General features: G+C 38.7%; 1 protein-coding gene across 4 annotated transcripts in view; it reads right to left on the bottom strand.

The window, feature by feature from the left end:
• The window catches only part of LOC131394519 (zinc finger protein 709-like), a 54,525-nt gene that overhangs the window by 12,823 nt on the left and 16,732 nt on the right, over positions 1–24,970 (bottom strand). The window contains exon 2 of one of the 4 annotated variants that reach the window (XM_058525878.1): positions 3,125–3,201. The exons of the other annotated variants lie outside the window; for them this stretch is intronic. Coding sequence (XP_058381861.1) covers positions 3,125–3,172 — 48 coding nt within the window. The 5' untranslated portion in view covers positions 3,173–3,201. The remainder of the gene's footprint in view (positions 1–3,124; positions 3,202–24,970) is intronic. 4 annotated transcript variants of the gene reach the window in all.

Raw genomic sequence — 24,970 nt, 5'->3', positions numbered from 1 at the left:
GAAAACACCAAATATCTATTCCTTTTAGGAAAAAAAGTCAATTAATTATTACTGTTACAAAGCAAGTGCTCACCGCCCAATGTGCACAGAAGGTGATACCGTGACACACCAGTCTTTGAAGGAAGAAACAATTTATTGTATAACTGATTGGCAAGGAGACAGAAGGACAGGCTCTCAACTCTGTCTCCCAGGATACAAAGTTAAGGGGTGAGGTTAAAGAGAGCATGGAGGGCCAGCTGGTATGCAGAGGCCCTGGCAGGATGAGTTTTGATTGGTAGATCAAAACTTTCTCTTCTGCACATGCTCCTGGCTGGCTCATCTCCCCTGAAAAATAGCTTTAATGTCCTGTTGTTAAGATGGAGTTAGTTATGGGAGGTCACCAGGAAAAGCACAGTAAACAAGGGTAAAGTTGTAATGCAGATTTAATTCCTTGCCTTCTCCATTGATAAGACATTCTAGATTTAGGTCATCCTCCCCCTCCTGGCACCCTTACAAATCGACATTTCTCTTATAAACATAAATTTCCCTTACAAAAGGGTAACTTCTACTAGGTTTTCAGAGCTTTGCCTGTGTCTGCTGTTTTTTAATAATCAGCTCAAAATAGCCCTTATACCAAAGATTCATATTTTGGGCTGGCAAATTCTGTTCCTGGTCCTGTGGTGATGCTATTTCCATGGCAAGAAATCACACTTGAACACTTGTGGTCTGCATGTCTAAGCCCTGGAATTTCATTTGAAAACACCCAAATGTAAAGAACAGACCTCAGAAACTTACTACACACGTTCAGGGAAAGAAAGAGTGAAACAAGTATTGTTAACAAATGGAACATAATACAGGGATATTATATTTTTTCTAAAATTCACCTCTTTTTGCCTGTTTTGAACTTTTTTTTTTTTTTTTTGGTGTGGACAATTAGCCCTGACCTAACATTTGTTGCCAATCCTCCTCTTTTTGCTGAGGAAGATTGGCCCTGGGCTAACATCTGTGGCCACCTCCCTCTACTTTATATCTGGGACACCTGCCACAGCATGGCTTTGATACCGGCTCAAGACAAGGTTGACATGAGGGAAGCCACGTTGTAGAAAAGAAACCCTACTGTAACTTTGAATGACCTCTGACTAACTAGCCCAGCTGGATATGCACCCTCCAGGAGATCTAACTGCTATGTTGATTTTACAACCCCTGCTTGTGCACGTACCTCCCAGCTGCGATAAGATGATAACTTTGTTCTTTTGAGTTCCTTAGGAATGTGATGACCCCCCCCAACAGAGAATCTATGCTAATAGCCATCATCAATGAAAACTGAAAGATCCGGTGTGGCGACTCCCAGTCTGTAACACCAGAAGGTCAACATTCCTAACCCCCTCCCCAATAACCCACCAGCCTATATAACTGCTGTAAGACTTTGTGCCCCTTAAGATGTTATTTTTTTTCAGACATGAGTCGGCCATCTTCCTTCTTGCTAGCAAGCTGTAATAAAAAAGTCCTTTTTCTCCCACCACCTTGCCTGTTGACTATTGGCATGTCTTGCGGTGAGCAGAAGGCCCCACGTTGGGCAGATGAGTGGGGTGTAGGTCCGTGCCTGGGATCCAAACCTGTGAACCCTGTGCCACCAAAACAGAGTGCATAAACTTAACTACTATGCCACCAGGCCAGCCCCTTGAACTATTTTATATTGTCTTCCAAGTTCTATTGACTAAATATATTTACCCATAATGAAAAATGGAGACTTAAAGAAGGGAATAAATCTTCTCTAGGTCACAAACTCAAGCAGGGTGAGTGCCAATGGGACAGATCATCCAGGAAAGTTTCTCAAGAGGAAACTCCACCCAAACGACTTCCCATAGGATGTCTGTGCCCAGAAAGATCCTGGGGGGAGAGACACAAGGATTTACTGCAATGTAGTTCCAGGGAGTTATTCTCTGCTTTCCTCTCACGTAAAATACAAATAAAATCTTTTAAAAAGATCCATCCATGGCTCTGGGGAATAATGATAAACAGTTAAATCACTGGAACTGTTTGAAGTGCATATGGAGGATGAAGAATTGATAAAGATGCTGTGAATCAGGAGGGGAAGTTGACTTTGGGAATGTGGGGAGGGATCAAAAATTTAGAGACTTACTGTCAGCCCTAGGAAGAGTTAGCCTGGAGAGACAGGGTCATGGATTTGAGACCCCTGTCGGGGGAAGAGGGAGAATCTCCCTCTGCCCTTTCCCTTAAGGTTCTTCTGGCTGGCCAAATAATCAACAAGACAGGTTAGCAGAAGAAAATAATACTAAGTTTAATAACATGTATACATGGGAGAAGCTCAGAAATGAGCAACTCATCCCTCTGTCTCAGCTGCTTGCTTAAGTATTGCAGCTAAAGGCGAGGAGCGTGTTGGGGGTGGGTAGTGGCCTGGGACTTCAGAGGGCAGGAGGACAATTCTTTTCGGGGTCATCTATAGATAAGTGGTCAGGGAGAGACAGAGTTTTTTTTGATAAAAGGGGCTTGGTGCCCCTCCCATTGTAACATCTATTTTACATTATCTTTATAGCCATCATGATAGAAGATCTGTTCCAGGAATGAGCCACCATGTCAGATTTTTTTAGGCAGTTAGTGGGGGAGGTCAAATGTCCTTATTGTCTTCAGCTCGAAATAATCCGCATACCAGAGTGGTGCTTCCTGGGGCAGCTTGCCCTGAGCACCATCACCCCACTCCCCAAACATTTGGAAAACTCATGAGAAAATAGGTGCGCAGTGGTGAGGAAGGAGGCACTGGGGACCTAAAAGACCACAGCACTTCCTACACACAAACCCCAGAGACTGAGTCACGATAGTCCCTGATGACCCTCCCCGTGGTCATTGCACAATCTGGGGAGACATGGGGCTGTGGTTGCAGAGCTGCCCAGAGAGGCTCCGGGGCTGATGTCACCTCCCACAGTGACAGACAGGACACCCAGTTTCCTGGTTACTGGCCCAGCACCTACAATGCAGGCCAGAGGGGACTGAGGTTCCAGTGGGGCCACCTGCGGACTGAAGTCCACAGACACTGGAGTTGACTAGAGGGAGGCCAGGTCCCACCACAGCTTGGTTCTAACCAGCTCCTCCTCCATGTCTCCTCACCCCAGGGCTGCACACTTACCATTTCTAGGTCTCCTGGGTTTCTCTGAGTCCTCCCTATGACTCCCATGGCTACTGCAGATCACAGCATGACAGAGGCTGCAACAGAGTCACCAGGGATGATTAAGGTAGGTGACAATAGATTTGGAGAATGGCAGGAGCTACAAGGGACATCCACATAGGCACAGTGCATCACACCACCCTCCTGCCTCAGCAGTTCCCCCAAATGGACAGTCTAGAAGCCCCTCATCCCAGAGTGAAGTGGCGGGGGCGGGGGGGGGGGGGGGGGGGGAGGCCTGCATCACCCAGTGGAACCAGCCCAGGCAGGTGGCTGAAACCTGACTCAACTGGCACATTTGCATTTAAACACAACTATTTCCGGGCCTGGGGCAGCCTCTATTGTTTTCAGCCAGCTCTTTGTGAACACGTGGGTGCAGGTATACACTGGGAACTCCTGATTGAGTTCCAAATGGAGCAAGTACAGACAATGAGGGTGGCGCAGGCCAGGCCACACTGAAACAAGAGGGTCTTCTGTCCTCTAGATGTCAAGGGCTTGTCATAAGCCTGCCAGGCCTATCATAGAACTATGACCCTTGTTTAGAAATGCACTTGAATGTGACCTCACCATCTGTAACAAAGAGTCAGGCTCCATTTTAATCTGTGATCCTTGCTAGTGATGAGCCTTCTGCTCATCCCTTCCCCACCCCACTCATTTGGTACTGAAGACGAAGAATCCCAGAGCACTTGGGTCTGGTGGCAAGTTTGAATCCCACAGCCCTAGCCTGAATGCAAGGGCCCTTCTCAGTCTAACCAGAGGGTGTGATATACAGCCATTAAAGTCTCAGGTGTACATTTTACACTGAAAGGAAATTTATTTTAGATCAGTTTTTGCCCATTTCCCTAGGACCTTTCAAATGTTAATCACTATAATATACAGATCTAAGGCAACTGATTCCTACTTTCACTGATATAAGGAAAACAACAAATCAGTATGCAAATGTGGGATGGACCTGAAAAATCTTCCCCCGCACCCTAGCTTTATCAAGGTGTAACTGACTAATAAAACTGTCTATATTTAAAGATTACAATGTGATGATTTGATATACATATACAACTTGAATACGTGAAATTTGCTAAAACAAGGGATTAAGCCTTCTCACCACACACACACACACACACACACACACACACACACACACACGTAAGTGCCTAGGATTGGAATTGATGGGTCAAATGGTATTTTTAGGTTTTATATTTGAGGAACTCCCAGACATTTTTCCACAGTGACTACAACATTTTATATTCTCACCACCCATGTATGAGAGTTCAAATTTATAAACATATCCTCAACAAAACTTGTTATTATCTTGTTTCTTGATATACTCATCCCAGTGGCTGTGAAGTGGTATCAGACTTGGGTTTTGATTTGCATTTCCTTGATGACTAACAATGTTCAGCATCTTTTCATATGCTCTTAACCATTTCTCTATCTTCCTTGAAAATAGTGTATTCAGATCCTTTGCCATATTTAAATTGAGTTATTTGGGTTTTTTTTTTTTTTTTTTTTTTGGTGAGGAAGATCAGCCCTGAGCTAACATCCATGCCAATCCCCCTCTTTTTGCTGAGGAAGACTGGCCCTGGGCTAACATCTGTGCCCATCTTCCTCCACTTTATATGGGACGCCACCACAGCATGGCCTGACAATAGGTGCATTGGTGCGCGCCCGCGATCCCAACTCGGGCTGCCAGCAGCGGAGCGTGCGCACTTAACCACTGTGCCATGGGGTCGGTCTCAGTTATTTGACTTTTATAATTAAGTTTTAGGAGGTTTAGATATTTTTGATACCACTTCCTTCTCAGATAAATGATTTGCAAAATTTAATTCCATTCTATGGGTTGTGTTTTCACTCTCTTGCCTTAAAAATTTTACTTTTAATTGTGGTAATACACACATACCATAAAATTTACATTTTCAGCATTTTCTAAGTGTATAGTTTAATTATAGCACACGTCAGAATTTGCTTTCTTTTTAAAGCTGAATAATATACCATTGTATGTATGCGCCAAATTGTTTTCATCCGTTCATCTGTTGAAGGGCACCTGGGTAACTTCCACCCTTTGGTTATTATAAATAATGCTAACATAAACACGAGTACACATATATCTAAGTCTTCACTTTCAATCCTACTTCAATTCTTAGAAGTAGAATTTCTAGTTCAGATGGTAACTCCGTTTGTAATTTTTGAAAGAACCACCACGTTGTATTTCATACCATCAACATAATTTTATACTCCCAGTGATAGTGCACAAGGGTTCCAAAGGGTGTTTTCACTCTCTTGATAGTGTCCTTTGAAGCACAAAGTCATTAACTTGATGAAGTCCAAATTACCTTTTTTTTTTTTCTATTTTGCTCTTGGTGCCTTATCTAAAATTGTTTGACAAGTCCAAGGTCAGGAATATTTTCCTACGTTTTATCTAAGTATGTTATTGTTTACTCTTATGTTTAGGTCTTTATCCTTTCTGGTAAATTATTGTATTTGATGTCGTGTAAGGTTGAAACCTCTTTCTTTTGCATATGGCTATCCAGTTGGCCCACCACCAACATATACGAAGAATATTCTTGCCCCATACTTGGAAACTTTTTCAAGTACCAGTTGACCACAGATGTATAGGTTTATTTCTCAAATCTCAATCTATTCCACAGATCTCTATGTCTATCCTTGTGTCAGAACCACACACTCTTGATTACCATTGCATGTTACAAAGTTTTAAATGAGGAAATGTCAGTCCTACCCCTTTATTTTTCTTTTTCCGGACTGCTTTGGCTATTCTGGTTAACTTGCAATTCCACATAATTTTATGAAAGAGCTTCCCAATTTGTATAAAGGAATAAGCTGGGATCATGACAGGTATGTGCTGAATCTCAGACCATTGGGGGAGCAGTGCCATTTCAACAGTGCCAAGTCTTCTGATCAACGAAATTGGGACAATTTCCCATTTATTTATACATTTTTAATTTCTTTTGACCATATGTTGCAGTTCTCTGAGTATTCATTTTGTACTTCTGCTAAATTTATTCCTAAGTATTTTATTCCTTTTGATTTTATTGCGAATGTATTTCTTAATTTCATTATCAAATTGGTCATTTCAAGTATATAGAAATACAATTGATTTTTATATTTTGATGTATCCTACCATTTGGCTGACCTTAATTATCAGTTCTAATTATTTTTTTAGTGGATTCCTTGGAGTTTTCTAAAAACAAGATATCTCAGCTAGAAGTAGAGATAGTTTTAAATCTTTCTAACCAATCCTCATGCATTTTTTTATTGATGTCTTAATAGTTTATAACATTGTGAAATTTTGGTTGTACATTATTGTTTGTCAGTCACCATATAAATGCCTCCCTTTACCCCTTGTGCCCACCCCCCAACAGCGTTGCCCCTGGTAACCACCATACAGTTCTCTCTGGCCGTGTGTTGGTTTATATTCCATATATGAGTGATATTCATGTGGTATTTGTCTTTCTCTCTCCAGCTTATTTCACTCAACATAATACCCTGCAGGTCCATCCATGTTGTTGCAAATGGGACTATTTTGTCTTTTTTATGGCTGAGTAGTATTCCATTGTATATATATACTACATCTTCTTGATCCAATCATCAGTTGAGGGACACTTGGGTTGCTTCCACTTCTTGGCTATAGTGAATAATGCTCAATGACATAGGGGTGCATAAGCCTCTTGGGATTGTTGATTTCAAGTTTGTTGAATAGATTCCCAGTAGTGGGACAGCTGGCTCGTAGGGTATTTCTATTTTTAATTTTTTGAGGAATCTCCATACTGTTTTCCATAGAGGCTGCACCAGTTTGCATTCCCATCAGCAGTGAATGAGGGTTCCCATTTCTCCACACCCTCTCCAACATTTGTTTTTTGTCTTGGTGATTATAGCCATTTTCTGACTGGTGTAAGGTGATATCTTAGTGTAGTTTTGATTTGCATTTCCCTGATGATCAGTGATATTTAACATCTTTTCATATGCCTATTGGCCATCTGTATACCTTCTTTGGAGAAGTGTCTTTCCATTTCCTCTGCCCATTTTTTGATCGGGTTGCTTGTCTTTTTGTTGTTCAGTTGTGTGAGTTCTTTACATATTATTTAGATGAACTCCTTGTCAGATATGTGTTTTGCAAATATTTTCTTTCAGCTGGTGGGGTGTCTATTCATTTTCCTGGTTTCATTTGCCTTGTAGAAGCTCTTTAGTCTGATGAAGTCCCACTTATTTGTTTTTTCTTTAGTTTTTCTTGTCCAAGTAGACATGGCATCGGAAAAGATTCCTTTATGACCAATGTCAAATAGTGTATTGCCTTTATTTTCTTCTAGGAGTTTTATAGTTTCATGTCTCACCTTCAAGTCTTTGATCCATTTCGAGTTAATTTTTGTGAATGGCAAAAGCAGATGGTCTACTTTCACTCTTTTGCATGTGGCTGTCCAGTTTTCCCAGCAGCATTTATTGAAGACACTTTCCTTTCTCCATTGTATGTTTTTAGCTCCTTTGTCAAAGGTTAGCTGTCCGCAGATGTGTGGTTTTATTTCTGGGCTTTCAGTTCTCTTCCATTGATCTGTGTGTCTGTTTTTGTACCAGTACCATGCTGTTTTGATTACTATTGCTTTGTAGTGTTTTGAAGTCAGGGATTGTGATGCCTCCAGCTTTGTTCTTTTTTCTTAGTATTGCTTTAGCTATTTGGGGTCTTTTGTTGCCCCATATGAATTTTAGTATTTTTTGTTCTATTTCCATGAAGAATGTTCTTGGGATTCTGATTGGGACTGCATTGAATCTGTAGATTGCTTTAGGTAATATAGATATTTTAACTGTTTATTCTTCCAATCCATATGCATGGGATATCTTTCCATTTCTTTATGTCATCATCGATTTCTTTCGATAATGTCCTATAGTTTTCATTACATAGGTCTTTCACCTCCTCTGTTAGATTTATTCCTAGATATTTTATTCTTTTTGTTGTGATTGTAAATGGAAGTATCTTTTTCAGTTCTCTTACTGTTAGTTCGTTATTTGTATACGGCAATGCAAATGATTTTTCTAAGTTGATTTTGTACGCTGCAACTTTGCTGTAGTTGTTGATTATATCTAATAGTTTTTCAATGGATTCTTTAGGTTTTTCTATATATAAAGTCATGTCATCTGCAAATAGTGAGAGTTTCACTTCTTTGTTGCCATTTGAATTCCTTTTATTCCTTTTTCTTGCCTAAATGCTCTATCTAAAACCTCCAGAACTAAGAGTGGCAAGAGTGGGCACCCATGTCTTTTTCCTGTTCTTAGAGGAATGGCTTTCAGACTTTCACCATTGAGTATGATGTTGGCTGTGGGTTTGTCATATATGGCCTTAGTTATGTCAAGGTACTTTCCTTCTATACTCATTTTGTTGAGAGTTTTTATCATAAATGGATGTTGGATCTTCTCAAATGCTTTCTCTGCATCTATTGAGATGATCATGTGGTTTTTATTCCTCATTTTGTTAATGTGGTGTATCATGATGATTGATTTGTGGATGTTGAACCATCCATGTGTCCCTGGTATAAACCCCACTTGATTGTGGTGTATGATCTTTTTAACATATTGCTGTATTCAGTTTGCCAATATTTTGTTGAGGATTTTCATCAGCGATATTGGCCTGTAGTTATCCTTCTTTGTATTGCCCTTGTCTGGCTTTGGTATCAGGGTGATGTTGGCCTTATAGAATGTGCCAGGAAGTGTTCCATCTTCCTCTATTTTTTGAAATAGTTTGAGAAGGATAAGTATTAAGTCTTCTTTGAATGTCTGGTAAAATTCTCCAGAGAAGCCATCTGGTCCTGGACTTTTACTCTTTCGGGGAGGTGTTTTTTTTTTTTTGTGAGGAAGATCAGCCCTGAGCTAACATCCATGCCAATCTTCCTCTTTTTTTTGCTTAAGACCGGCCCTGAGCTAATATCTATTGCCAATCTGCCTCCTTTTTTTTTTTTTCCCTTTTTCTCCCCAAAGCCCCAGTAGATAGTTGTATGTCATAGTTGCATATCCTGCTAGTTGCCGTATGTGGGACACCGCCTCAGCATGGCCGGACAAGTGGTGCGTTGGTGCGTGCCCGGGATCCGAACCCGGGCCGCCAGTAGTGGAACACACGCACTTAACCGCTAAGCCACAGGGCCGGCTGGGGGAGGTTTTAAATTACTGTCTCAATCTCTTTACTTGTGATTGGTCTATTCTCTATGTCTTCTTGGTTCAGCTTTGGGAGGTTGTATGAGTCTAAGAATTTATCCATTTCTTCTAGATTGTCCAATTTGTTGGCATATAGTTTTTCATAGTATTCTTCTATAATCCTTCGTATTTCTGTGGTGTCTGTTGTGATTTCTCCTGTTTCATTTCTAATTTTATTTATTTGAGCTTTCTCTCTTTTTTTCTTAGTGAGTCTGGCTAAGGGTTTGTCAACTTTGTTTATCTTTTCAAAGATCCAACTTTTTGTTTCATTGATCCTTTCTAATGGTTTTTTCGGTTTCAATTTCATTTATTTCTGCTCTAATTCTTATTATTTCTCTCCTTCTGCTGATTTTGGGCTTTGTTTGTTCTTCTTTTTCTAGTTCTGTTAGGGGTAGTTTAAGGTTGCTTAGTTGGGCTTTTTCTTGTTTGTTAAGGTGGGCCTGTATTGCTATGAGTTTCCCTCTCAGGACTGCTTTTGCTGCATCCCATACGAGTTGGTATGGTGTGTTATCATTTTCATTGGTCTCCAGATATTTTTTGATTTCTCCTTTAATTTCAATGATGATCCATTGGTGGTTCAGTAGCATGTTGTTTAATCTCCACATTTTTATCATTTTCCCAGTTTTTTTCTTGTATTTGATTTCTAGTTTCCTAGCATTATGGTCGGATAAGATGCTTGTTATGATTTCAATCTTCTTAAATTTATAGAGGCTTGCCTCGTCTCCCAACATATGGTCTATCTTTGAGAATGTTCCATGCGCACTTGAGAAGAATGTGTAGTCAGCTGTTTTGGGATGGAGTGCTCTGTATATGTCTATTAAGTCCATTTCATCTAGATTTTCATTTAAGTCCACTATTTCTTTATTGACTTTTTGTCTGGATGATCTATCCATTAACATAAGTGGGGTATTAAGACCCCCTACTATTACTGCGTTGTTGTTAATATCTCCTTTTAGGTTTGTTAATAGTTGTTTTATGTACTGTGGTGCTCCTGTGTTGGATGCATACATTTATAGTTGTTATCTCTTCTTGGTGGAGTGTCCCTTTTATCCTTATATATTGCCCCTCTTTGTCTCTCATTACCTGTTTTATCTTGAAGTCTACTTTATCCGATATAAGTATGGCAACACCTGCTTTCTTTTGTTTGCCATTAGCTTGGAGTATTTTCTTCCATCCTTTCACTCTGAGTCTGTGTTTGTCTTTAGTGCCCGGGATGCAAACCCAGGCCGCCAGCAGCGGAGCACATGCACTTAACCGCTATGCCACAGGGCCAGCCCCAGGTCTTGCTTTTTAATCCGTCTCCCCACTCTGTGTCTTTTGATTGGAGAATTCAATCCATTTACATTTAGAATGATTATTGATAATGAGGGCTTACTGTTGCTATTTTATCGCTTATTTTCCAGTTCTTCTGCATTTCCTTTGTTTCTCGTCCCATGTGTTTTGGATTACCACCAATTCAGTTTGGTAGTTCTGTATGATGACTCTTTTAGTTTTCTCTTTATTTATTATCTGTTAGTCTGTTTTGATTATTTGTTTAGTGGTTATCTTGAGGTTTGTATAAAAAATCTCATGGATGAGTTAGTCCATTATCTGATGACCTCGTATTTCATTAGACTAAGTTGATTTGATCCCTTTCCTCTTCCCCTTCTAAGTAATTATTGTCACAACTTGTTCCATCATGTGTTGTGAGTGTGTGTTTAAAGTGATGAGGTTATATTTATTTTTGGTGTTTTCCTTCCTGTGGTCTTTGATTTTGGTATTTAAGTGTTTGCTAACCATTCAGATAGAGCTACTATTTTTCTGATTTTGTCTACCTATTTTTCTCCTTGCTTGAAGCTTTGTATCCCCTTTCTCTTTTTTATTTTTTCAGGCATGAGGGCCCTCTTGAGCATTTCTTGTAGTGGTGGTCTCACGGCCATGAACTCCCTTAGTTTTTGTCTATCTGGGAAAGTTGTTATTTCTCCATTATATCTTAAGGATATTTTCACTAGATAGAATATTCTTGGCTGAAAGTTTTTGTCTTTCAGAATTTTGAATATATCATTCCAGTCTTTCCTAGCCTGTAAAGTTTCTGTTGAGAAATCTGCTGAGAGCCTGATGGGAATTCCTTTGTATGTTATTTAATTATTTATTTTTGGTCTAGCTGCCCTTAATATTGTTTCCTTGTCATTGACTTTTGTCAGCTTTACTACTATATGCCTTGGAGAGGGCCTTTTCCTGTTGTAATATTTAGGAGATCTATTGGCTTCTTTTACTGGTAATTCCAGCTCCTTCCCCAGATTTAGGAAGTTCTCAGCTATTATTTCCTTGAATAAGCTCTCAGTTCCTTTTTCTCTCTCTTCTCCCTCAGGAATTCCTATAATCTTTATGTTACATTTCCTAATTGAATTGGATATTTCTCAGAGAATTTCTTTTTAGTCTTTGTTCTCTCTCCTCTTCCATCTGGAGAATATCTGCATTCCTATCCTCAATAATGCTAATTCTTTCCTCCATGCTGTCAGCTCTGTTCTTTAAAGATTCCAGGTTTTCCTTTATGTCCTCCATTGTGTTTTTCATTTCCAACAATACTGATTGGTTTTTCTTTATGGTTTCAATCTCTTTAGTGAAGAAATTCCTGATCTCATTGAATTGCTTATCTGTGTTTTCTTGTATTTCATTGAGCTTTTTTATGATAGCTATTTTGAATTCTCTGTCGTTTTGGTTATAAATTTCTGTCCCTTCGGGGTTGATTTCTGGGTGCTTGTCATTTTCCTTCTGGTCTGGAAAGTTAATGTATTTTTGAACCGTGGCTGCTGAGTTTGATTTATTTTTCTTCATCCTAATAATATCTGGTTGCAGTTTCCACCTGCCACCACTGGATGCGGGTCAAGGGCTGTGTATTCTGAGCCCACTGTGATCCACGAGCGCTCTGGCTGACCGGTTGTGCTGGAGCGCCAGGCATGTGGGGGTGAGGGGCTCTCTCTTTTGCCTGCCCATCCCAGGGGTCTTCTCATTCTTCCCTCACTATCTGCTCTCCTGGAGTGCTCAGATGTTGATGGCACCCCCACTACAGTTCAGACTCCTCCATATGTGATTTTCCCACAGGCTGTGAGAGAACTTAGAGAGCAACAGTTTTCCTACAGAGAGCTGCCCCTGCCCCCTTTCTGGGAGCTGCGTGGACCCAGAGTTAGTCGCCAATCAGATCGGGAGGGGTAGGATTTCTCCTTATCTCTCCTCACTTCCTTTGGGGGCTCCAGCAGTCCACTCAGATGTGTGGCTGCGTGAGTCTCTCAGGCATGCCCCTGTACTGTGTGAGTGTCCTTTGTTGGTAATGTGAATGTCTTTTTTTGTTGTATCTTATCCAGGGCGAGTTTACAGGGAAGCTCACTCCGCCAGGATGCTGATGTCTTTCATTCCTTATGCATTTTATTTCCTTTTCTTCTGTAATCGTTTTGCATAAAATCACCAGTATGTTCTAGAGTAGAAGTGGCAAGAGCAGACACCCTCTTTGCTTCCTTATCTTCAGGGGAAAGCATCCATTCTTTTACATCAAACATAACATTAGATGTGGGTTTTCTATAAATGCTCATTATGATATTAGGAAATTTCCTTCTATTCCTAGTACTCTGAGTGCTTTCATCATGACAGGGTACTGGATTTTGTCAATTACTTTCCCTACGTCTATTGAAACAATCTGCCACTTTTGCTTATAATCTATTGATATCCTTTATTACATAAATGGATTTTGAGATGCTATCCCAACCTTTCATACCTGGAATAAATCTCACTTGGTCATTGCGTATAATTCTTTTATATGTTGCTGGATTGGGTTTGCTGGCATTTGTTGTACTGGCCTCACAATACGAGTATGAAGTGATCTTTCCATTTTAATTTTTTAAAGAGTTTTTGATGATCCGGTATTAAATAATCTTTGAATGTTTTGGAGAATTCTGTAATAATGAAGCAATCTGATCCTAGCCTTACTTTGTGGGTAGTTTTTGTTTATTATTTCTACCCCTTCACTTGTCATAGTTCTATTCCATTTTTCTATTTATTCTTGATTTAATTTCCATAGTTTGCATCTTTCATGGAATTTGTCCATTTCATCTGACTTATTTGTTGCCATACAATTGTTCATTGAATTCTTTTATAATCCTTCTATTTCAGTAACATCAGTAGTAATTGCCCTCTTTCGCATTGTATGAATTTGAAACTTCCATCATTTTCTCTAGATCAATCTAGCTAAAGATTTATTAATTTTGTTAATCTCTCCATAGAACCCACTTTTGGTTTCATTGATTTTCTCTGTGGTTTTTCTATTCTTTATTTCATTAATTTCCACTCTAATTTTTATTATTTCCTTTCTTCCTTGCCTTGAGTTTGGTACCTCATCTCTTTAAATCTGTTAAGGTGAAAGTTTAGGTTATTGATTAGAGATCTCTCTTCTTTGTTAGTATAGGCATTAATGGCTATAAATTTATTTCTTTCTACTGTTGCAGACGCAAGAAATAAACTTTGACATTTTAGTTATGAAATAAAGTTTTTCATTATCTCTAGTGATATTTTTTGTAGTCAATTTTGCCAGAAATTTGTATCATCTCTCATTTATCTTGTGTGTGCTGTTTACAGATATATCTTTCCAGAGCTTTTACTTTCAATCCGTTTTTATCTTTGAATCTAAAATGTGTTTCCTGTACATAGCTTATATTTAGATTATGGTTTTATTTATTTTTTATTCTCAAATGACAATGTCTTCCTCCTGTTTGGATAATGTAATCCATTCATATTTAGTATTATTGACAGTTGCAATTACACCTGCCATTTTACTTTTCATTTTCAACAATTCTCAAATTCTTTTCAATTTGTCCTTTCCTCCTTTATGGCTTTCTATTGCACTAATTGAATATGTTCTAATGTAGCTTTTTAACTTGTAAATGACTTCACTATATTTTTGAAGTTATTTTTTTATGAGTTGCTCAACTATTTAACATATACATCTTAATATATAAGAATAAACTTCAAATTTATACTAGCTTAAGTCCAGTGATACATGGAATTTTTACTCATATATACCTCTATTCCCTTTTGCCATTTTTGTGATATTATTATGCATATTATATGTAGTAATGATATAACTCAATATATTGTTACATTTATTTCTTTACCATCTGTCCTCACTTTCTTAGCCAAACACAGCTTTAACCCACCTGGGACCTTTGTGCTTTTTTTAAGCGATTTTTCCATAAGTCTTTAATGACCACAGACCATTACAACATGTGGCTACACCCTTTCTGTAACTATGTCCCTATTGTTGAATATTTACTGCATTTCTGCCCCTAACTTTTCACTATTAAATATAATACAATAATGTCTTAAGCCTTTTTATTTTATTTAATTTTACTTTTATTTTTTTGCTGAGGAAGATTCACCCTGAGCTAACATTTATTGCCTATCTTCCTCTTTTTTCCTTTTATGTAAGCCACTACCACAGCATGGCCACTGATAGATGAGTGGTGTGGTTCCATACCCAGCAACCTAAATCTGGCCACTGAAGCAGAGTTTGCCAAACTCTAACCACTAGGCCACTGGGGCTGGCCCCTTTGTGCTTTTCAACAGAAACAAATTAAAGAGCTATTACCTTTCTATATGTAATAAGCATAACAGCACATTAAATACAAAGCATTTTATATAATTCCTTTGATAATAGCTAAGCAAATAAAGGAGAAAATAGGTGTGTTTCATATTTACATAATTACTTGTATTGGCATTTCTGTTTTTTGTGTTGATATCAATTACCATCCTGGGTTATGTGTGCTTAATCTTAAGAATTCCTTCAGTAATCTCATAAGGCAGTTGGCTATTTATATTTTCTCAAGTTTTGCTAATCTAGGAAATTCTTTATTTCATCTTTATATTTTACATGGGAGTTTTGGTGAATAAAGGATTCTTGGTTGACAGGTTTTTTTTGTGTGCACTTTAAATATATTATCCCTCTGCCTTCTGACCTCCCTTTTCTCTGCTGATATATCACTTGTTAACTTTACTGGGGTTTCCTGTAAGAGTTAGGTAATTTTTTCAATTGCTGTTTTTTTCCCAGTGTATATTTTCTCCTTTCTTATGTATTTCATGTTTCATATTTTTGCTGTAAACCACACATTTTAGGTAATATGTTATAGCAACTCTGGGTGCTGATCTCCTTCATACTTGGACTTTTTATTGTTATTAGCTTATTTATTTGTTCAGTGACTCAGTGGATTATTTTGGTCAAGTCTATGTCTTACACACAGAGTGAAACCTCTGATATAGCTCCTAAAATTAGGCATGGCTTTGGATACATCTACTGTCATGAGACAGTGGTATTGGTAGGGCTCTCTTCCTAATTCATAGACACGCCATGTGGTTAAAGTAGATTAACTGCTGGCTGATTACTGTACGGTTTTCCCCAAAGTCCTAGGGGGCATAATTTGCTTTACCAAATACTCCAGTGAAATTCCGGCTCCTTAAAAGAAATACTTTCTGAAGCCACTCTTTGATATTTGTTCTGATATTGACAAGTGTCCTCCGAGCAGTCTAATTTCCTGATTCTTTCCAGAAAACTAGTCAGCCTACAGTCTAAACTGTATCTTCATTAAATATACAAATCTACTAATTGCCTTTCACTTCATTCTCTACTTTCTAGAGAGTGTCTTTTAACTTGAACTTTTCATGATCTTTTGCTGGTCAAGTTAATTCGTTTGGGAAGGAATTAAGAACTTTGTGTTTTATGGCTGGTTTCTCCCTTGGATTCAGGCAAAATCTGCGTGCCAGGACTCTGGAGCTCTGGTGGGAACAATGAGAAGCCTTGCTCTGGGAGACAATCCCAATTTAGGGGCTGAGTGATTCAGTGCAGTGGAGATAGAGCAGCCAGAAGTCCTCTTGATTGTCTCACGTTACAGACAACTCATGAGCTGGGGAAAGAGGGATCGGTGCCCCAGTATTCTCAGCAAAGCATGACCACACCAGAGCCTCTGTACCATAAGAAGGGACTGGGCGCAAAAACGGTATCCTCATTTTCCTGTGAACCAATGAAAGACTTAAATTCAGCAACAGGTAGCTGAGGGCAGAATGGGTAATACTGAAGTCCTCATCTTAGGAAAAATCCACCATTCTGGAAGCTCAGGGAAAGAGAAACGTGTATTCTGGTGTTGGATGCAGCACTCTGGAGAGGAGTGTTCACTTGCTTAGCTGAGTGTATGGAGGGTGTGGACATGGTTCTATTACCACACACTCTCCCCTTTCTCACAGAATTTCTATTTATTTCCTTGAATAGATGTTTCTCATTTGCTGCTTGGACTTAGGCCAATTTCCAGAGGATTTAAATGAGTGTTTTAAAATAATTTTCAGGAAAGTGATGTCAGCTTCATGGTGGAGTGAGCTCTTCCTTTGTCTCTCCCCCTAAGATACCATTAAAAGGACATTCATAAACTAGCAAAAGACATTCACACAACACAACAGACTTTGGAGGGATTCATGCAGCAATATGTTTGAAAGTGGAGGTGCTGGACCCCCCCAGGAGGCACTGGAAGCAGGTAAGGGGATCTCACTTCCCTTCTTGAACAGCAGCAATCTAGGACACAGGACTGCACATGGCAGCCAGTGCACAACTCTGAGAGGAGAGGGAGGAAAGGCAGCCCTCTGCGGGAATGTTCCATACCAAGAGGCTAAGCAATCATGAGGGCATGTTCACAAAGCTGAGTAGCCCAGGAAGGCAGACAGAGAGTGCAGAGTGGGAGTGCCCCTGGGATCATGTGCATAAAAGCACCCCTCCTCATCTCCCACCTGATGCACCAGCTCTGCCAGTAGGCCAGTACAGGGGACACCTACTAGAGCGTCTGTGCACCTATGTACGTAAAGCAGCAGCAGTCAGTGGGCAAACACAGTTGGGATCCAGTTGGCACAGCTTCCAAAGGACAGCCACAGCTGCCAGGGATTTTGGTGGGCTCAGAATATACAATTCCTGCCCCTCAGTGGCATCAGGTGGAATCTGTGACCAGATACTACCACTATTCCACAGCACAAGTCAACCCCATTAAATAGCATGAAGAGGTATATTAACACTCCATACCAGAAGAAAAATGACAAGTACATAGAAATCAATCCTGAAGTCACAGAAATTTACAATCCAAATGACAGAATTCAAAATAGTTATCATAAAGACACTCAACGACTCACAAGAAAACTCAGAAAGACAGTTCAATGAAATCAGGAATAAAATTAATGAACAGAAGGAATTAATCACAAAAGAGATTGAAACTACAAAAAAAAATCAGAAATGTTGGAGATGAAAAACACAATGTATGAGATAAAGAAAAACCTGGAATCTTTAAATAACAGAGCTGATACTATGGAGGACAGAATTAGTAATTTAGAGGAAAGAAATATAGAAACACTTCAGATGGAGGAGGAGAGAGACCAAAGACTAAAAAGAAGAAATTCTCCAAGAAATATCTGATTCAATTAGGAAATGCAACAGGATTATAGGTATTCCAGAGGGAGAAGAGAGGGAGAAAGGAGCAGAGAGCATGTTCAAAGCAATAACAGCTGAGAACTTTCCAAACCTGGAGAAGGAGCTAGAATTACATGTAAATAAAGCTAATAGAACACCTAATTGCATCACTGTAAAAAGACTTTCTCCAAGGCATATATTAGTAAAACCAAAAGTCAATGACGAAGAAAAAATATTAGGGCAGCAAGACAGAAGAAAATAAATTACAAATGAATCCCTATCAGGCTTTCAGCAGATTTCACAGTAGAAACCTTACAGGCTAGGCAAGAGCGGAAGGATATATTCAAAATTCTGAAAGACAAAAACTTTCAGCCAAGAATACTCTATTCAGTGACAATATCCTTCAGATACGATGGAGAAATAAAAACTTTCCCAGATAAACAAAAGCTGAGGGAGTTCATCGCCACAAGGCCCTGCACTACAAGAAATGATCAAGAAGGTCTTCAATCTGAAAAAAAATGAAAAAGTTTACAAAGCCTTGAGCAAAGAGGTAAACAGACAGACAAAAACAGAAAATTTCAGCTGTCTATCAGAAAAGGTTAGCAAACAATTATAACATTAAAGATAAAGGGAAGGAAAACATCAAAAATAACTATCATCATTTTACTCACAACACAAAACAGAATACATTGTGACAACAACAACTTTGACAGCGAAGAGGAAAGGGATGGAACCTGCTTAGGCTAAGGAAATAAGAGGCTTTCAGAAAATGGACTACTTATCTACAAGATCTTTTATACAAATCTCACAGTAACCACTAAACAAAAAACCAGAACAGAGACACAAATGATAAATAAGGAGAAGGCTGAGAAAACCATCATAGAGAACCACCAAACTGAAATGGCTGTCTGAAAAGTTGTTCAACAACACTAATCATAGGAAATGCTAATCAAAACCACAGTGAGATAGCTAGGCAATACACTCTTTGACATTGGTCTTGGAAGCATCTTTTTGAATACCATGTCTACTCAAGCAAGGGAAACAAAAGAAAAAATAAACAAATGGGACTACATCAGACTGAAAACTTCTGCAAGGCAAAGGAAACCATGAATAAAATAAAAAGACAACCCACCAACTGGGAGAAAATATTTGCAAATCATATATCCAACAAGGGGTTAATCTCCAAAATATATAAAGAACTCATACAACTTACCAACAAAAAAACAAGCAACTCGATCAAAAAATGGGCAGAGGATATGAACAGACATTTTTCCAAAGAAGAAATACAGATGTCCAACAGGCATATGAAAAGATATTCAACATCACTAATCATTAGGGAAATGCAAATCAAAACTACAATGAGACATCACCTTACCCCTGTTAGAATGGCTATAATTACCAAGATTAAAAGCAACAAATGCTGGAGAGGATGTGGAGGGAAAGGAACCCTCATACACTGCTGGTAGGAATGCAAACTTGTGCAGCCACTATGGAAAATAGTATGGAGATTTCTCAAAAAGTTAAAAATAGAAATACCATATGACCCAGCTATCCCACTACTGGGTATTTATCCAAAGAACCTGAAATCAACAATTCCAAGAGACTTATGCACCCTTATGTTCATTGCAGCATTATCCACTATAGCCAAGAAGTGGAAGCAACCCAAGTGCCCACTGACTGATGATTGGATAAAGAAGATGCGGTATATATATACAATGGAACACTACTCAGCCATAAAAAAAGACAAAATGGCCCCATTTGCAACAACATGGATGGACCTTGAGGGTACTCTGTTAAGCAAAATAAGCCAGACAGAGAAAGACAAACACCCTATGATTTCACTCATATGTGGAAGATTAACACACAGACAGAGAGAACAGTTGAGCAGTTACCAGAGGGGAAGGGGGTTGGGGGATGAGCACAATGGGTAAAGGGGCACATTTATATGACGACTGACAAATAATAATGTACAAGTGAAATTTCACAATATTATAAACTATTATGACATCAAAAAATTGCAAAAAAATTGTGTTAAAATTTCTAACACACGTAATTAAAAACTACTAAAAATAATAAGGAAAGGAATTTTCTGTGTGGTCAGGGCTGCCTAAGATTGGAATAAATTTAATTAATTGAGTTTTTTTTTTTTCTCCCCAAAGCCCCAGTACATAGTTGTGTATCATAGTTGTAGAGTTGTAGCTCTTCTATGTGGGATGCTGCCTCAGCATGGCTTGGTAAGCATTGAGTAGGTCTGTGCCTAGGATCCGAACTGGGGAACCCCGTGCTGCCAAAGTGGAACACATGAACTTAACGGCTATGCCACTGGACCAGCCCAAGTAAATGAGTTTTAATATCAAAAGTAAGCTGCTGCAAAATTAGTTTTTGGTTTTCTCTCTGTTAAAAGAACAATATTTTGTTGAAGTATTGGTCTGCTATTGATAATCAGAAATTATTAAAGGCTTGTTTCTTTTCTTTTTTAAGTAATCTGCCTAGAACCAAAAAAAAGATCTTGTGTTTTGTCAAAATAATCATCTATTTTCCATGTTGTCTTCATTGGGTCTTTGATTACTTCAACTCAGTACTCTCAATATTAAAAGAGTTAATTTTACTCAAAACCATATAAACTTCTGTATTTTCCTTTTAAAACTTTTGTTGTCACTTCGGGTAAATACATGATTAAATATTGTTTCATAATGATCTATGATCCTATTTAGGCAAGTATCTAAAAGCTTTTGATACTTTGACAAACTTCCCCAAAATCCAATTCTAAAAGAAGTCTTTTTGTCTTTGAACTAAGTTTGAGTTTTTCCAGAAGGCTCTTGGAACATCTCAAATGATTTATTCTCTCTGCTTCTAAAAAGGGAGATGGTAAAGCAGGCTTATTTCATGTTAAATTACATGAGAAGCACTGTCAAATAAGAAGGAATACTAAGCCTTCTTTATGTTGTGTCCATATAGCTATAGGTTCTAAGTGTTCCAGAAATTGTGTGAAATTCCTAGAAATCTGATATGCCCTGGTATAATATCATCAGGCAAAATTCCAGTATTTATCTTAAAATGTTGTATGTTACAAATATAACCAATTTTCCTTGCTAATTCGATTATAACGAACTCTCATCAGATCTTTAGCCATGGGCATTTTTAAGTTTTTTGTCACTTACATAGAGTTATTGTTTTACTCTGATGCTATTACAAATGCTCCTGCAAAAGTGCTTCACCTTCAAGGAGATTCAAAGAAAGAACTTTTGACAAGTATACTTTGCTGATAACTTTAAGATTGTAAAAATGAATTAGAAAGAATAAAGATTGCTCCTAAATCGCCTTGGAAGAAACTATACCATGTCCTCCTCACTACCCAAATGACAGCCAAAATTCAGCGCTTGAACTTTGGATAGATCCCTCACAGCTGAAGAAGGCCCTACCTGATATCTGGTCCTGTACAGATGCTGGAGACCTCCAATCAAACTGACAAGGAAGAGAAGTACTGACATCCATGTAGACTGCTTCCTCCTAAGATGCCAGATTAAGACTTCCTACTTTATCTAAACATTAAATTATTACTTTTTTTTCTTTATTTCCTTTAGTCTGGCATGTGCCTCGAAAGATAACACCATCATTGGTCCCAGGCCATTGCTAAGAAAGGTAACCTCTGGACTTTAGACAAACTTTTTATTTCAGGCTAGAAGAAAATCTAACTGACCCCTGGCTTGAATGCGCAAATGCAACAATCCCTGTGAATAAATACATTAACAATGCAACCTTAGTGAGAGTGGTTCCTGTCCTTACAGGGTTTATCTTTGTCTATAGTGGTTATCATTCCTCTTAAGCCTATGAATGCTTGGATGGCTGGTGCATAACTGGGCGATGACTTTACCCTATCTATCTGAGCCCTTAACATTTCACAAGTGAATAGAGACTTTGCAGTGATTGACTCCCCTAAATGCACATCACTGAGTAAGACAGGACCTACCAGGAGGCATTCAGGCTCAGGATTCACCTCCTTTGACAAGGCCATATTTCCCTGGTTGGGAGTAAATGTAAATAATAATATAATCAGAAAACCTCTCCTTAGCTCTTGAAGATATTGCAAAATCTATTGCTAAGACAAGAGCTACCCAACGAAGATCCTTAGACTCTCTGGCCAAAGTTGTTCTTAGTACTAGGATAGCCCTTGATTATCTTTTAGCTGAGAAAGGAGGTGTTTGAGGTGCAGACAACACCACCTGCTGCACCTGAATTGCATCTGGGGAAGATGAAACTCAATTACATAAGATCACTGAGCAAGCCACTTGGATTTTTTTAAAGGTGACTCAATCAATGGGGTCTTTCTTTGACTCATTTGATTTTGATTGTTTTGCGTATTAGGGACTATGGCTCCAAAGTGCACTCCAGATATTTAGAACTATCCTACTGGTTATAATCATAATAAACTTCCTGGTGCAGTGTATTCTCTCAAAAGCTTTAAATGCATGTTTACAGCTGCTAACCACCAAGCAAATGATCTCCCTAAGACTGGAACATCCAAAGAGGAAAGAAGAGATGACTGACTTAAAGATTGTGAACCGGAAGTCTTGACCTGTGAATGTCACACTAGTTAGCAAAAATGTCATAACCTCTGGATACCACTCAAAGGAACAACAAAAGCTGAGAGAATTTCACAGCAGCAGCTGAGAGTGGTGCTAATGCCTTAATTTTGATCACATCTCTCAGTTAAGGTTAAAGTCTGATCAAAAAGGGGAAAATTGTAAAAAATGAAACCACAGGCCCCAAGTGGAGTCACTTTTGTTAGGCCCATGTCACCACACCCAGGCTTAATTCCTACCTAACTGCATCTTCAACCTTCCCCAGGAATGCAGTCTAACCGGTCAGTCTAGGATTTTCTGGTCAGCACCAATGAGGTAATCTGCCACATGGGCCCTCTCCATCCCCCAATGGAAGAGGAGGTAATCCACCTACTAAGACCCTTGTGTTCTCAAAGGGAGTTAACCTTGCTTAAAATAATACTTTTTCCTGTTTATGACTTTCTTCTTCTGCCTTTAAAACCTTTCCCTTTCTGTAGGTCTTTGGAGCTCCTCTCTACTTGCTAGGTGGGATGCTGCCCAAATGAAGAATTGCTCAATGAAGCCAATTAGATCTTTAAAATTTACTGGGTTGAATTTTTGTTATTAAATACTATTAAAAATATAGTTCATACAAACTTTTTGTTTATCATGAACTGTTTATTGTGAACATCAAGTTTCAAAAACTCAGCCTGAGATTTAAAAGTGCGTCTGAAGACTGCTTCTAGCAACGTCATCTAGCATTGGTGTCTAGATTCTCCATGCTCATGTAGATAAAAATGCAATTCATTTTTTCTAAGTCTTTCAGCATTTATGTAAAAGGAAGCAATTTAAAGTACATACTTTTTCTTCCCTTTGACATGCAAAAGTCATGTGGTTTACACTGTGAAATGTGCTTTGCCTTCTTGTTCATGTAAAATAAAACCTGCACCTATTTTCACATCAACGGTGGTGTGCCACCAGCACGTGTGATGGGGAACACTGGGGAGCTGCTGCTGCTGCTGTCCCTCCCCAGGCCGTCCCTGATGAGAGACGGGACCCAAGGGTCAGCAGGATGTCAACCTCCAGGTCATCAGGCTAGAGAACGCCCTGGCCCACAGTCCACCCATCTTCACATTTTCACAGACTTTTAGCTCACTGTCAATGGTCTAGCTGTCTGGCAACAAGAACAACATCCACTTCTTATCCAGGGTCACCCTTTTGGGAGAAAGCACTCTGGGATAATCTTGCTCATAATTACTCGAATATGTAAGAAGGTCACACATGTCTCTGCACGTACTAAAAATCAAACCACAGAGCCTCACTTCAACTCTCAGGCTGATAAATTAGAATTTCTGAAACACATACTGACACCTCAGTTGAACTCAGAAGCAGAGAAAACAAACAGGGGGTGGGGGAGGCAGGCTTTGGAATATTAAGGGAGTGAGGGGCCCCTATGTTGTCATGGGAGGCTGTGAATGGCTTATTTGAATAATTCTCTGGACAAACATGGTAATGTTACCCACTATGCTACAGACTAAGACTGTAATACTGCTTTGTAAAAGTATAACACTATACTATACACTACAAAACGAATTATACATTTGTTAATTATATAATATATTCTACTTATATATAATATAAACTAATTTGTATATACTAAACTATATGCTACCTATACTATATACAGGTAATGTACTAAATATACCATATAGAAATATACATATATACTGTATTATATTATCTCTCTATATACACATAAACACACAGATACACACTATATATAGCATTAGACAATTTTATACTATATACTACATAAACAAATACCCATTTTCAATACAGATGAAAAAAGCCTACACAAAATACTACTACACTGAATCCAGCAATATATAAAATGACCTAAACACTATAATAACGTGGGATTGAACCCAGGAAAGAAATGTTGGTTTTACATCTGAAAATGAATTAATATAAGAAACAACAGAATCAATGTCAAAAACTACAGGATCATCTCATTAGATACAAACAAGCATTAGACCAAGTTCAACATCCCTTCACAAGGAAAACACTCAATAAACTGTGATAAACTCCCTCAGTAAACTACCTTAACCTGAAATAAAGCATCAATTAAAAACCAACAGCTGACATCATTCTTGATGGTGAAAGACTGAAGGCTTTCTCTCTAAGATCAGAGAGAAGACAAAGATGTCTGCTCTCACCAGTTCTACCCAACATGGTAAGAAAGGTGCTACCAGGGCAGTTAGGCAAGAACATGGAAAAAAACATAAAAAATTTCAAAGGACATACACGCTTATCTCCACAGACATACAAAATCACATGGACATTGTCACGGCACATATAGGAGGACACACACAGACACAGACACACAAACTCACAAACCCTCAGAGTTAATGGCTCAGAGACACACAGACATTCCTATAGACACACAGTTCTCAGGCCCTTTGCACTCCTCCCAACTTTTTTTTACTCTTTAGGGCCAATCATCAGATACATGGTATAATTCTACTGAAATATCTTCTTTCTTCTCTCCTAAAATGTCAGCTTTAAAGCAAACAGGGATATTTGTTCTGCTTTGTTCACCAAAGCACCTACCAG

This window comes from Diceros bicornis, chromosome 30 (assembly GCF_020826845.1).
Source record: "Diceros bicornis minor isolate mBicDic1 chromosome 30, mDicBic1.mat.cur, whole genome shotgun sequence".
Lineage (NCBI taxonomy): Eukaryota > Metazoa > Chordata > Mammalia > Perissodactyla > Rhinocerotidae > Diceros > Diceros bicornis.
Note: the sequence above shows the minus strand (reverse complement) of the source record. Positions and strands in the feature narration are given on the sequence as shown.